The following is a 15,701-nucleotide window of genomic DNA, read 5'->3' on the forward strand; positions in this document are numbered from 1 at the left end:
AAAGGCGCACCCGCCGTCGCCAGCCAATGGAAAGGGAATATCCCCCACCCGATTTGTTTTAGACTAAGGAACTGGGCACCGAGCCCATTACGATCCAGGGGTTCGAAGGCTGGGCCCCCAAGGGTCTCGACAGCCGCCCTAGGACAAACAGAGTCAGGGATGACTATGGGCGAGCCTGTACATGGTCGAGGCCCAAGCAAGCAATTGCTTGGGATGCCCTAAGTCGTGTCCGAGATTGATAGGGAGGTCTCCGAATGGGATCCCACCGTAGGGAGGCACCGAGCCCCTAGGGCCAATCGAACGGCCCTGGGACCCACTAGAGAAGCCCTCTGGTACTTTTGGAGTGTGTCTCTGGACCGCTAGCCGACCCCTATCGAATGGGGCACGGGCCTCCACTCGGACTTACCCGGTAACAGCTCACCGGAGGTGTCACTGCTCGCCCACCGAGGGTAGCCTGGCATACTCCACCCCTCCTTCTAAACAAAAAGGATGCACGAGGGCCACACAAAAAAAGACAGGGAAACTTCTGATCGCCCTCTCGCTCCGAGCAGAGGCTCGGGGGCTCTTCCTGCAACCAAGACGAGACCCAGCGACCTGAACTCGCACTCGGGGGCTCGGCAAACGCGATAAAACCCCTCCTTCCAAACGAAAAGGATGCGCGAGGGCCGCACAAAAAAGACAGGGAAACTCCTGATCGCCCTCTCGCTCCGAGCAGAGACTCGGGGGCTCTTCCTACAACCAAGCCGAGACCCAGCGATTCGAACTCGCACTCGGGGGCTCGGCAAACGCGATAAGCACCCCTCCTTCCGAACGAAAAGGATGCACGAGGGGCACACAAAAAAGACAGGAAAACTCCTGATCGCCCTCTCACTCTGAGCAGAGGCTCGGGGGCTCTCTCTATAACCAAGCCAAGACCCAGCGACCCGAACTCGCACTCGGGGGCTCGACAAATGCGATAAGCACCCCTCCTTCAGAACGAAAAGGATACGTGAGGGCCGCACAAAAAAAACAGGGAAACTCCTGATCACCCTCTCGCTCCGAGCAGAGGCTCGGGGGCTCTCCGTACAACCAAACCGAGACCCAGTGATCCGAACTCGCACTCGGGGGCTCGGTAAACGCGATAAAACCCCTCACTCAACATGAGAAAAGCCCCTGGAGGAATAAATCCACTCCTCCAGGGCCTTGGGGGCTACATCCAGTGGGTGCGCTCGCGCGCACCCACCGAAGCCTCGAGTATGAAACACCATCCCAAAAGGAGCTGCCGCGAGCCAAGTCTCGTCAAAACCTCAGGGAGAGCGCTCACACTCTCCCCGAGGCTCGGGGACTACTGTCGGGTACCATAAAAAGGGGTCTCCTAAGCAAGAACCGAAAAAATCGCTTAGACCTCGTAAATATCGAAGCCAAGAGACAACCACCGGCAAAACCCCCACCTTATCCGAGGCTCGGCTGGCCGCCCGGCCCACCTCGAACAATATCCGGGCTCACCCGAAGCGGGCTTGGCCTAGAACGAAACCACGAGGCCTCGGACGAGGTACCGATTCTCCGCCTCGTCCGAGGCCCTGCGCGTAAGGCCTCGGATGAGGTACCGATTCTCTAACTTGTCTGAGGCCCCGCGCGTAAGGCCTCGGACGAGGTACCGATTCTTCGACTCGCCCGAGGCCCCGCCCATAAGGCTTCGAACGAGGTACCGATTCTCCGCCTCGCCCGAGGCCCCACGCCACGAGGCCTCGGGCGAGGTACCGATTCTCCGACTCGCTCGAGGCCGGCTCGGCATCAACCCTGCCACCTCCGCCTTGACCGACTTCTCTGACAGGACGTCACATCCAACCAACGTGTCCAACCACTCCCGCGACGTCAGCCGAACGATGGCTCGATACAGCGGAGTGGCTGACGAGATGGAAGTCACATCGACGCCATGTCGTCCGGGATAGGACAGGGCAGGGGTTACTGTCCGCTGTGCTTGGCACTGTGCCCCCGGCTGACACCCGTGCTGCACTGTGCTGCCTAACCCCAGCTCCAAGGACAGCGCGGCGTGGAGAGTCAAGTCCGGGTCCCTGTAGCCTCGGAATCGGCGTACAAAGCCAACTGCTCCCTCCGAGCCTCGGCTATCTGCCTCCGGGCTCCTGTAGCCTCGGAACTCACGCCCGCCGAGCCCCCCACAATGGTTCGGCCTCGGCACCAACTGGGCCTCGGCTCTCTACGTTGTCAGCACTCTGGGCCCGGCACGTCGTCCGCAGTACGCGCCATGCCCTGCGTCAAGCCACAGGAGCCCCACGTCGTGCACAGGTCCAAGCTCCTGTAGCCTCAGAATCAGCGCACCTGCACTGTCGCACCTACCCGGCCTTGACTCTCCGCGCCGGTCAAACATACAGTGACCAGCATGCCTCCAACAGAAGAAGGTGCGCATGCCACCACAGGAGCTCCCACGTCGCACAGGATCAGGCGTGACCGGCACGTCGCTCCAGTGCACCGAGGATAAGGCCGCTCCACCGATCATGCCGCCACAGTGACGAGCTACAGGGCTCGAACATACCGCCTCTGCTCACAAAACGCCACGTAGCAAATTCATGTATCGCCCCTGTGCCTCCCTTCGACTATAAAAGGGAGTGACCGGGGTCATTTCTAAGCAAAGGACACACAGATGCAAGCAACGCACAACGCTCTGTAACACACACGCTCCCTCACTGCAAGAGATCAATATCTCAAGCAACCCACGCCACTCCACGCAGAGACCTGGGACTAGCTCCCTCTCTCGCTCAGCTTGTAAGCCCCTACTACAAGCACCTCGGTGCAAGGAATACAAGATCGCTCTCTCAGACTGGACGTAGGGCACCTATTGTCCAAACCAGTATAAACATTGTGTCTCTTTGCATCATCATCCGGGATTAGGAGCACGTAGTACATTTTCACTAGTCGGTTGAGGATCCACCGGACCCAAAACACCAACATGTAGTTTATATAATACTCTTGTGCTTATAGTTTATATAATACTCTTGAGCGAACGTGGTTCGGAACATTGGTCGCGGGGCGTTCGTCGGGATTATCTCGCTTTCCTCGCTCACGTTGGTCGCGGGGCGTTCGGCAACGCGAACGCTAGATGGAATACGCGGAAACAAACAGTGTTCTGGTCGAATTTGAATTGTAAATTTGAATTTTTTTTTTACGGAAAAATGTACTGTAAGAACGGTTCCAGCCTGAAACGTCCCTACAAATAGGTATTATAGAGGCGGCAGGTGCTACAGCTGCTCCTACAAATCGATTTGTAGGGACTGTCTGGGAACCGTCCCTACAAATACATGATTTGTAGAGACGATTTAGTAGGGGCGACTGACAAAACCGCCCCGACAAATACTCTTAAGCCGTCCCTGCGGAACGTTCATGTAGTAGTGCTGGCAACCTGCTCGAGTCGCCTGGAGCACGGGCACCGAGACTAGCAACCGCGATAGTTATACCTTTTTGTGAAAGGAGATCACCTTATGATCGGGTATTTTAGGTTCAGGTACTTCTGAGTCTGGGTTCGGGGATCGGGTATCAGGTATTTTGCCGAGAGGAGCGCCATAGTTCGTTACACCGGCGAAGTTACCAACGAGCCAACCATATTATTACAGTAATGTCATACTGCTCCATGAAACATCAACCAGAACTCTCCGATCATCTCGATACCATTTGCCTTCTTTTAATGAGGTCATCGACTGCATATCTCAAATTGAGTTGGAAAACAACGGCTTGTGTTTCTACGATTGCATGACTAAAACAGCGGATTCTCTTGCATTTATCCAGCATCTACATAGATAAGGTATACGAAAATATCAGGAATTTCAACCAAAATTTGAAGTATAATAGGCATAATCCTGACTACTCTAATCCTAGAGTCGTACCTAGTCTGCTGCTACAATATACATCAACATTACACAGTAAGATGCCAGTTATTACGCGATGGAAAAGATAGATAGAATAGATATGATAAGAGAACAATATATCCCCACCAAACAATTTTCCCAGCCTGCCACCAAGAAAAAGAAAATGCCATTACACTAGGGAATTCCTTCTCACTTTCTGGTTTGCACTCAAAATATGAAAAACCTTCTCCCATGAATGATGGTCTTCCAACGCTGCCAGAATGTAATTGGAGTTCAGTTCTCAAAGAGAACAAATAACTATTTGGGACTTTGGGAGCCACAGTGGCATGCCAATGACCTTTTTTCCCCATGATTCTGCAATGAAATCTTACTACCTTCGAAATGGAGGGTTGTATCACTGATCTGAATTCTGAACATGTTGCTTCTTTTAACATTTGATCATATTCCCACTAACAAAATCTGCATTCAAACTTGCAGCACCTGGCAATGGATAATGTGACTCTTTAAGTTCCGTCCTGCAATGCTGGACCATAAATTAGCCACAAACGACCTATGCTGGACCTTCCGAGCAACAGTTTCCCACATGCGTGCACTACCTGTCTCAACACTCATTGTTGGGTCTGAGACATCAACAAGAGTTATGCTCATGTTGTTCCTGATAACACAGAGTTTCCCATTTAGTGACACCAAAGCTGCAGCTTCAAAGGCACGTGAGCTGCCCAAATGGTGCTTGCTGTCCATGAATCTTGTCCATGTTCCTGTGTTCTCATCATAGACTCTAAGCTTGCAGCCATCGCGGCAGTCAGCTGAATAGAGCCGGCCATTGAAGAAAATACTTGGGTTCCGCCAACCTGTAACCATCTCATCATCAATCGCTGACCATGTATTGGATGACGGTAAGTAGACCTCACTAGTTACTTGGCGATGGGAATCTAGCCCCTTTAAGAACCACTTGCCATCATATACAACTCCAATGAAAGGCACCATCCCATTGTTCATCTCAGTAATGCAGGCCCATCTGTTCCTATTTGGATCATAAACTTCTGCAGACTGCAGTGTCCTCTGTATTCCTTCACACTCCCCACCAGCAACATAGAGACAATTGTTTATTACACAAGAACCAAAGAAGTGACGTTTCCTCATCATATCCGGAGCACGGTGCCATTTGTTTGCCCGAGCATTGTAGAATACAACACGCCTCATAGAACCCCGCAAAGGATCTTTCCCACCAAACAAGTACAGATAGCAACCACTCAGAACAGCACACCCAAAGCCCAATGCTTCTGAATACTCGTGTGGAACTGGTGGGAGTGACTTCCATAGCTGGTGTAGTGGATCAAAGGCATGCCAGGATATCTTCCCTTCACGGTCCCTTTTAAAGACATACACCCATTCTTCCGCCACTCCAATTTTCTTCCGCAAGGAGTAAAAGTAATTCCCAGACAAAAGGCGGTTCCATCTTCTGGAAACCATCCTGAGATTGGGGTGTTCAACTCGAGGAACTCGTATAAGGCAGGCAATAGCAAGATCATCAGGAAGGCCTGGTAAAAGTGGTGCTTGCGTCCTGGACCTTTCCTTTCTTGAGCCCCTTGACTTGCGCTTGTTTTGTTTGACTTCAGGTTGCATGCACATCTTCGCGCCAGGAACAAACTTCCTAGCATCAACAACAGTTTTAAGGCCTGTATCTAATCTGCAGTAGCAGGAGACAGACTCCACCTGGCAGCCAATGATAAAAAGAATGTTTAGAAGTTGTAATGGCAGAAAAGAATGATATCATAAACAATGGTAAATAAATAAAACACCAAAATATTATTAGGAGCTTCAATTCTAGGCACAAAACAATGACATGAACAATAAAACCTAAATACCACAAATGAAGCATCAGGGATACATAGCAGCATGGATAACTTTGTTTCTTTACATCTAGAATTTCTTTTTGTTCAAATCTTTCAAATAAATGTTACCATCAATAATCAGCTCCCCAAGATTATTTGCAATTGTAGGATATTTCAATTGCAGCAAAAAATTCTAAACTGTGTTTCCTATAAATTACAGTTTCATATTTAATGTATCTATTTAGATTTGGGCATTGATGCATCAGTAAATCAAGTGAAATTTGGCACGTAAAATCATGAACAAGAGAACTATCATGTTTTCAAATTGAGTTGACACTAGTTCAACATTATGACTATATGAGGGTTAAAGGCATTACTTTGTAAAAAAATATGTCAGGATTTCATGAATCAGATCTCCCAAATCAAGAATGTTAAATTCATGGAACTAACTTCAGTAAGGAAAATATCAATACATGTAAGTTCATCAACATAGGACCTGAACCAATGTCCCCAACAGGGGCTAGCTCAGTTCTGGAAATCTGTACAACTGAAAGATTATGCAGTTGGTTTGAAAAACATGGACCAATGTCCCAGGTAGACTGAACGAGTGTGGAAGCAGTTTAAAGACAGCCATCAACTGAACTAGTGTTGAACTTATTCATGAAATGGTACAGGAATTCAGGAAAGGTTTGTTATCTCTGGTTTTATCAGTTAGACCAAAATCATTATAAAACTTGTGTAGCCTTCAAATTAACAAAACATAAGCAGATAATCTGTGGAATGTTCAGAAATTAATGAACATATCACAACACTTGAGCTGGATATATGCAGAATGAAATCCCAAATTCATCAATTAGGAGAAGACAATGCACCACCTACACTGCTACAGCATAACGAAAGTTCATGCAATTTACGGTGGTACTTAAAGATTGAACAATCACAACTAGAGAAAACAAAACTTGAGCATGCGCAATATGCAAACCCATATGGTAGTCCTTTCGTACTTAACAGTAATCAGCACCATCCACAAATTAGAACTGAAGCTGCACTTGCTACAAGCAGTCAGGCAACACTATCATCGCCGGATTCCGCGGTATAAAACAAACAAAGGCTATGGTAGATAAGAGAGTTTCCCCGGTCCATTCCTACAACTACTAGCGATTCCCTCGTGGCCATGAAGCGCAAGAACACCACAAAAAAAAACTCAGCGAACAACCCCAGCCCCAACCAAGTAGGCAAGCAGCCAGATCCAGGCCGTCAACCGCGACAGGATCGACCAAAACCCTCAATCCGTACAACGAAATCCTCATCCCCGACCCCCACAGGTCGAAGCTTCCAGCCGAAAGGCGGCACCTTCACCCCCAACACCCGGTCTAATAAATCCCGCCTAAAAGGCGCGTCTTTGAGCGACGAACAAGAGGAAAGGGAAGGGAGGCGGAGAGGACCGGAGCTCACCAGCGGGGCGCGGACGCGGACCCCTGCTCCGTGAGGCGGTGGCGGCCTGGACGCGGCGTCCATGGCCGGATCGGGCGGGGGTCTCTCGCCTCAGCAAAGGAGGGGCCAGCCGGTCGCCGGGAGAGGAGGAGCAGGGAAGGGAGGGAACCTCGGTCTCGCTGGGATCAGGGAAAAGAGGGTGGAAATGAGGGGGGTTTTGATCAAGTAATTGCGAGCAGTAGACAGCTCTGTGGACGCGCGTAGTCTGTCTGTCAGGTCTCACTACACCGGTCGCGGTCCATGTCAACCTTTTCTTCATCGATGGGTTTTGTGAGAGAGCTGGCTCTGACTTTTGCGTGTCTGACTCAGAGCGTGTTTAGTTGCCCAAATTTAGGAATTTAGGCTATTGTAGCATTTTTGTTTTTATTTGGTAAATAGTGTTCAATCATGAACTAATTAGGCTCAAAACGTCTGTCTCGTAATTTTCAACCAAACTATGCAATTAGTTTTTTTTTCGTCTATATTTAATACTTCATGCATATATCGTAAGATTCGATGTGATAGGTACTGTAGCACTTTTTTGGATTTTGGTTGGGAACTAAACATGCTCTCAAGCCGTGTTCGACACTTCGGCTGCCTTTCCATGTTTATTTTATGCTGTGCCAGTACTCCCTCCGTCAAAAGAAAATCAAATTCTGGGAAGTCAGACAAATTTAAATTTAATCAAATTTATTAATAAACTACTAATGTTAATAATACCGAATAAGCATAATTTATTAGGTTAATTATAAAATATAATTTTATAATAAAACTATTTAGAAATTTTTTTTATAAACTTAGTTAAATTTTTTACTTATCATAAATCTTCTTTTGTGACGGAGAGTACTACTGTATTATATAGGAATAGAAAAAAAAAGATAATTGGTTTCTGGTTGAAACATGTATCTTTAAGTTTTGAAACTTGTTTCGTTACAAAGGATTAAGAGCATGTTTAGTTATTGCTTTGATATGCTTGTTAACCAGGCAACAATGTCTGAGTTTATGCACTTAAGACTGAAGGTTTAGGAGAGTTATTTAGGTTAGGTAATTTTCGTCCCTGAAAGGATCTAACAATGCCTAGAGGGGGGGTGAATAGGCGTATCTAAAAATTTACTGCAAATGCTAAGTTCAAATCTGTCAGCCACTGTCGGAAGTCCCGACGTTTGGGTCGGAACTCCCGACGTTGTCAGAAGTTCTGACGCAAACGTCAGCAGTTCCGACGCCTACGTGAACTAGAAAAGCAGTGCCAAATTTAACTTTTCGGATAAATAATCTTACAACCTCACTTCCTTGTGGTTTGGTGAAGATGTTGGGTCACTCCCTTGACGCCGTAAAGCCTCCAAATGGTAGATCGAGACCAAACCCTAAAATGGGGATTTTGGAGACAAAGAGACAAACACATACAAGTAATCTCAAGTAATCTCAAGCAATCACAACAACAACAACAAGCACGCGGGACACAAGGATTTATCCCGAGGTTCGGTAACCCCACAAAGGAGCTCCTACGTCCTCGTTGTTGAGGTGACCACTAAGGTCGGAGTCTTTTCCACCTCCTTGCCTCTCTCAAAGCGACCACAAAGGTCACTTGAGCTTTCCACTAAGAAATCAAAGGGTGATACAAACTTCCCAAGGCTCTTCCACAAGATGGAAGCTCTAGGGCAACGCCTAGCCGGCTAGGGGCAAAGCCCCAAGAGTAATAGACGCAAAATCAACCGGCTTGACAAAGAAATCAAGTGCTCAAGCTTTCCAAAGTGATGCTCTCACTTAATCCACTCTCCTTTCACTCAAAACCTAAAGGAATCGAAGATTAGAGCAGGGGAGGAAGGAGAGGGGTGCTTTTGTTGCTTGGGAGCTGTTCAGCACGAAGTGAGTCAACTGTGAAATGAGTCCCTAACGGTTAGAAGTAAAGAGAGAAGTATTTATACTCCAAGTGAAAATCCAACCGTTCAGATCTACGTCGGAAGTCCCGACACAGATCCCGGGAGTTCCGACTACAACAGAAAACACTGTTCACAACGAGTCAGAAGTCCACGGGTGAAAGTCAGTGTCGGAACTCCCGGCAAACGTCGGGACTTCCGACGGTCGGAACTCCCGACGTTCGTCGGGACTTCCGACGTGCTGAGTTAAACAAACAGCCAGCACCGTAGATGCCGGGACTCCCGGCAAGGGTCAGGACAGTGTCGGAACTCCAGGCGAACGTCGGGACTTCCGACGGTCGGAACTCCTGATGTTCGTCGAGACTTCCGACAAGCACAGACAGCGAGCAGTCAGAAGCACAGGTGCCGGGACTCCTGGCTTAGGTCGGGACTTTCGACTGTCGGGAGTTTCGACTTACGTCGGGACTTCCGACACCGAAAGTCACAGAAAATTATTCTAAGTGCGCGTGAAGTGCTAGAGTGACTCTCTTTTGATTTTATTTAAATGCTTGAGCACTCTATCTTCCTCAGACCAACTAAACTTGCATCCCTCTTTATAGTGCGGCGGATCCTAAACTCAAAAACAAAATTAAAACCTTTGGAGATAGTTTTGAGTTCGTCCGCCTTTACAACTTCAAGAATTGAGGGATACCATTTCATCTTTATCAACTCTTTGAATCTTTCATGGGACTAATAGCTGCAACATATCTCATTAAGATCACATTAGTCCCTAATTTGGATGTCATCAATACACCAAAACCCACATAGGGGGCAAATGCACTTTCAATCTCCCCCTTTTTGGTAATTGATGACAACCAACTTAGGCTTTTATAAGAATGAAAGATTTTAAAACTTTTGAACCCCAAAATTTTTGGAGAGCTCCCCCTTGATGTATGCATGAATTTGAATTTCAATTGGAATCATGTATACATGATTGCATACACCAAGACAAAAGTTCCCCCTAAATTTTGCAATCCGTGGGGTGCAACAAGTATGTGTGAACAAATAAGTATCGGTGAAAAGAGATGCAATATGACATGTTATTTCACACAACAAGTAAAAAGAAGTATGATGGCCAAGATTTCAAAGTAGAAACTTGAAGTAACATATGGCCATACAAAAAAAACATTCATCATGACAAGTAGAGATAAGCACAAGCAAATAAGATAGATTAAAACATAACTTATCCTACAATCATCCATCACACACATATAAATAGATAGTTGTCCATCACACGGTTGCCACCATATGACATAGTTCATACACGCTAAAGGTTTTACAGTTCCAAAACATAAAGACCAACTAACTTATTACAATAAATTAAAGCCTAACACTCCCCCTTTGTCAACAAGTGCCAAAAGGGGTAGGCCACATGAGAAACCAACTACTCATCATCGGAGTCATCATCATCGCCTTGGTCACCTTCCTCACCATCGTCGTCGTCTTCATCATCTTCTTCCTCTTGATATTCCTCATCATCTTCAGTTGCTCTCCCTTTGCCATGTGGGCGAGAAGAAGCATCATCGTCGTACGCCGCACAAGCCTCATCATATAAAGCCAACGGATCACGAGGAGGCACAAATGGCAGTGGAGGAGAAGATACAATTCATGCTTGCTATTCCAATCGATATAGCCTCTCTTGCATGTCGTGCTCACGCTGAGCACTAGCACAACACTGTCCAAACATGTAGGTCATTAGAAACTTGAACTTGCTGGGCTTCTTTCTGGAGGAGGACGAAGAGAGGGGCTCATCACTGGATGACCGAGCAGCAGCAGCAGCAGCAGTGGTGGCAGCACCACGGCGAGAACGAGAACCCGAAGGACCTTTCCCTGTAGCACGGGCTACCTCAGCTTTTTCTTTTAGTTCTCTAGCAGCAATGATAGAGGTCTTGTTGGATATCTTGAGGACCTTATGCTCAGAGTCATAGGGAAAACGGATGCCAGATACATGCTCTATGATATGCATGATGTACGGTGCATAGGGCAGGTGCTTCACCGGATCCTCAGAAGCATCATGAATCTTATACCATATATAGCAGCTGATGGAGAACTTCTCAAACTCATCTCCAAAACGCTGAAGCACCTTCTGTGAATCATCACGAAGAAAGGTGGAGTCACCTACCTTCGGATACAATATCTGTCTCAGGATGTTGTTCAGAACATAGTAATATGGCTTCAGAAAAGCAGTCTGTCCATCAGCCCTGTGGCCCTCAAGATACATATGTTGATATTCCTCCAAAGCAAGATCCTCATACTCAGTTAACTGATTTGCAGTCCGGTCGCTGTGACCCAAACCTAGAAGGCGAGAGAAATTGACAAAGTCCACCTTATAGTGCTTGCCTTCCGTGGTCTAGTGAATAATGTCCACAGCACCGGTCTGGTCTCTCTCATGATGATAAGAAGCATAAAACTGACAAATCAGCTCATTGTTCCAATTCTTCCGAAATGCTAGCAGGTAAGACAGCCCCATTGATTGTATATCTCGAACCATCTGCTCCAGCTCGGGTTCCTTGTACTTGCCAAGATAATATGCATCAATGCACTTCATCTGAAGGACCAGTGGCTCCTTCTTCTTCAAAAACTTCCGATAAAGGATGGAATCATAGAAATCATAATGGAAGGGGTCCAAAAATGATACTCAAGGCGGAGATCTTTCTCATCCTCTGCATACAGGTTCCTTGCTCTGTTGTATCGGATGTCCTTGACTCGGTGACGATAATCCACTGGAAGGGGAGGCGTCCATCCACCAGCCGGATTCGGAGCCATGGAGGGCTCCCTCATGACCGGCGACACAACGGTGAATGGAACAAGCTGAAATGTCCCCGGTGGACCACGAGTCGGGGTGCGAAGCGGTGGAACAGCAATGGTGCGTTCGGCACGATCCAGCGCTTCCTTTTCTTTATCAACGAATGGCTCAGCCCCAACAGGAGCAGGAGCAGGAGGAGGGGCAGCAACAGGAGGAGGAGCGGCAGCCGATGACCCCTGGTCACCACGGCCACGGCCACGGCCACGGGAAACACCAGCACCACCATGCGAGTAAGACGCCTTGGTGCGGCCAGGCGGCTTGGGAACAGCGGCATGATCTTGAGTCTTCTTTGAACGCTTTTCCCGATGGCGCGAGGGACTGCTTCCACCTTCCATGACTGTGAAGAATACAAAGTGGAACTAAGAAATAATACAAGGAGACGCGAATGAGCATCGAGAAGTGAAGAAACATGAATGGAGAGGGCATTCTAGGGTCGGGAGTTCCAGCCAAGGTCGGGACTTCCGACTGCCGAGAGTTCCGGCCTGACATCGAGAGTACCGACGGTCAGAACCTCCGACGGCCGCCGGGACCTCCGACGCCCAAATTGACCACCTCATTCATGGGGCTTCAAATCACAACACACACACAAACAAGGGAGATAGAAGAGGAGAGAAAGAGGAAGAATGGAGTCAAAACACAAGGTACATTGAAGTTAGGGTTAAGGCACCAAAGTAGTACCTTGAATCGAGGAAAGGGATGGAGAAAAATGAGACGTAGTCGTCGACGAACAAATCCACGGGCACAATCTCCACCACCAAAGGATTCTCCTCCACACCAAACGCAAGTGCACCACGATCCAAAGGAAAAATGAAAGCTTGGGCAGTAGAACAAGGGCGAGGGGGGGGAGTCGGGGCAACGGGCAAGGCCGCCGACGAGGAAGAGCAGCGGTGGCGGCTGGGCGCGATGGGGCGGCACGAGGAGCAGAGAGGGTGGTGGCGGCGCGACAGGAGGAGAGGAGGAAGAAATAACCGCAGTAAAAGAAAGGACCGGGCCGGTTAAAAAGGAGACGGCGCGGTCAGATCTGCGTCGGAACTCCCGGCGTACGCCGGGACTCCCGGCAGTCGGGACTTCCGACGAATGTCGGGACTTCCGACGCAGGGAAACAGAAAAACACCTTAACCTGCATGAGCTCTACCATGTGGGGCGAAAAAAATTGATGGACACAAATGTTTTCACAGGTGACTAGATTTCATTCATCCAATACAAAACAATAGTCACTCATGAAAATTACAAAATAGATTTTGAAAGTGGCACACAATGTTTTCACAATTCTTTTCTCCTACTTAAATCAAACAAAAAGTGTGTGTGCAAGGGATCAAGCCACGTTACGAGAATCAATGATATTTAGTTCACTCCTCAAAGCACAAAATCTTGACTCATCTAGGGGCTTTGTGAAGATATCGGCTAATTGTTTTTCGGTGCTCACATGATGAATGGCGATATCTCCTTTGGCTTCGTGGTCTCTCAAAAAATGATGCCGGATGTCTATGTGCTTTGTTTGAGAGTGGTTTACAGGGTTGTTTGCCAACTTAATGGCACTCTCGTTGTCGCACAAAAGTGGAATCTTGGTTAACTCACAACCAAAGTCCTTTAGTGTTTGCTTCATCCAAAGTAGTTGGGCACAACAAGCGCCGGCCGCCACATACTCGGCTTCGGCAGTGGACAAAGCAACGGAATTTTGCTTTTTAGAGCTCCAAGACACTAAGGAACGACCAATAAATTGGCAAGTTCCGGTAGTACTCTTTTGGGTTACTTTGCAACCGGCATAATCCAAATCGGAATAGCCAAGTAACTCAAAAGTGGAGCCCTTAGGATACCACAAACCAAGATTAGGAGTGTGCACTAAATACCGAAAAATTCTCTTAACGGCCATCAAATGACATTCTTTCGGATTGGCTTGAAATCTTGCACACATGCACACACTAAGCATAATATCGGGTCTAGATGCACAAAGGTAAAGGAGTGATCCAATCATGGAGCGATATACCTTTTGATCGATGTCCTTTCCTCCTTGATCAAGATCAAGATGTCCATTGGTTGGCATGGGTGTCTTGATGGGCTTGGCCTTGTCCAAGTTAAACTTGTTCAACATGTCATTGGTGTACTTGGTTTGACTTATGAACGTGCCATCCTTGAGTTGCTTGATTTGAAATCCAAGAAAGAATTTCAACTCTCCCATCATGGACATCTCGAACCTATTTGTCATAATCCTACTAAATTCCTCACAAAAAGCCACATTAGTACTATCAAATATTATGTCATCGACATATATTTGGCAAACAAAGATATCATTATTGACTTTGCGAGTAAACAAAGTAGCATCGGCCTTTCCTATCTCAAAACCTTGTTTGAGTAGGAAATCCTTTAAACAATCATACCAAGCTCTAGGGGCTTGTTTGAGCCCATAGAGCGCCTTGTCGAGCTTGTAGACGTGGTTTGGATACTTGGGGTCTTCAAAGCCTGGTGGTTGCTCTACATATACCAACTTGGATAGGGGGCCATTGAGAAATGCACTCTTCATGTCCATTTGATATAACTTGAAATCATGATGGGCAGCATAGGCAAGTAGAATGCGAATTGATTCTAGCCTAGCCACCGGTGCATAGGTCTCCCCAAAATCCAAGCCTTCAATTTGAGTGAATCCTTGAGCCACCAACCTTGCCTTATTCCTTGTTACCACGCCATGCTCATCTTGCTTGTTGCGGAAAACCCACTTGGTTCCAATCACATTTTGCTTGGGTCTTTCCACCAAGGACCAGACTTCATTCCGAGTGAAGTTATTCAACTCCTCTTGCATGGCTATCATCCAATCCGGATCATCAAGTGCCTCTTCCACCATACGAGGTTCCAAAGGAGAAACAAACGAGTAATATTCACAAAAACTTGCTAAACGGGAACGTGTAGTTACCCCTCGTCGAATGCTCCCCAATATGTTATCAACGGGATGATCCCGTTGAATGGATTGATGCACTCTAGGATGTGGCACTTGAGTTGATCTTTGGATAGGGCCATCATCATCATCATCATCATAGTCATGATTGATTGGAAGATCACACTCATGAGCTTGCGGAGGGTTGACTTCACTTCTTTCTTCATTGTTGAGTTGTGGTTGAGCTCGCTCATTGTTGACACCATCTTCATGAGATTGACCTTGTGCTTCATTTGATCTCCCATCTTGATTATTTCTTGTTGCGGAGGCTTCACCATGTTCATTTGATGAAACATGATGAATGGTTGGATTAAGATCATTACGCACAACATGGTCTTCATCTTCATCTTCAATGGGCTTCACTTCACCAATAGCAATCTTCTTGATTGCTTCATGTGGGGCTTCCTCATTACCTACATTCTCAACATTGACTTGCTCTTTTTGAGAGCCGTTGGTTTCATCAAAAGTCACGTCTACCGCAATTTCAATCAAACCGGTGGTTTTATTGAAAACACGATATCCATGTTCGTTAGTACCATAACCAAGCATGAAACCTTCATCAACCTTTGGTGCAAACTTAGAACTTTTGGATTTCTTGTTAAGTATGAAACACTTGGATCCAAAAACTCTAAAGTAGTGCACCTTAGGCTTTTTACCGGTTAGAAGTTCGTAGGCGGTCTTCTCTCTTATCTTGTGAAGATATAAGCGGTTGATGGCATGACATGCCGTGTTGACCGCTTCCGCCCAATAATTAGTTGGGGTCTTGTACTCATCCAACATTGCTCTTGCGGCTTCTATGAGCGTTCGGTTCTTCCTCTCCACAACACCATTTTGTTGTGGAGTGTATGGAACCAAAAACTCATGCTTGACTCCTTCATCAAG

General features: G+C 47.2%; 1 protein-coding gene across 1 annotated transcript; it reads right to left on the reverse strand.

The window, feature by feature from the left end:
- Positions 1-3,597: 3,597 nt before the first annotated feature.
- LOC136539108 (F-box/kelch-repeat protein At1g55270-like) lies at positions 3,598-7,328 on the reverse strand. Its single transcript, XM_066531044.1, has 2 exons — positions 7,151-7,328; positions 3,598-5,576 (listed from the first exon to the last, which is right to left on the reverse strand). The coding sequence occupies exons 1-2, from the start codon at positions 7,211-7,213 to the stop codon at positions 4,326-4,328; spliced, it is 1,314 nt and encodes a 437-aa protein (XP_066387141.1). The 5' UTR covers positions 7,214-7,328; the 3' UTR covers positions 3,598-4,325.
- Positions 7,329-15,701: the final 8,373 nt, after the last annotated feature.

Source organism: Miscanthus floridulus, chromosome 2 (genome assembly GCF_019320115.1).
Source record: "Miscanthus floridulus cultivar M001 chromosome 2, ASM1932011v1, whole genome shotgun sequence".
Classification (NCBI taxonomy): domain Eukaryota; kingdom Viridiplantae; phylum Streptophyta; class Magnoliopsida; order Poales; family Poaceae; genus Miscanthus; species Miscanthus floridulus.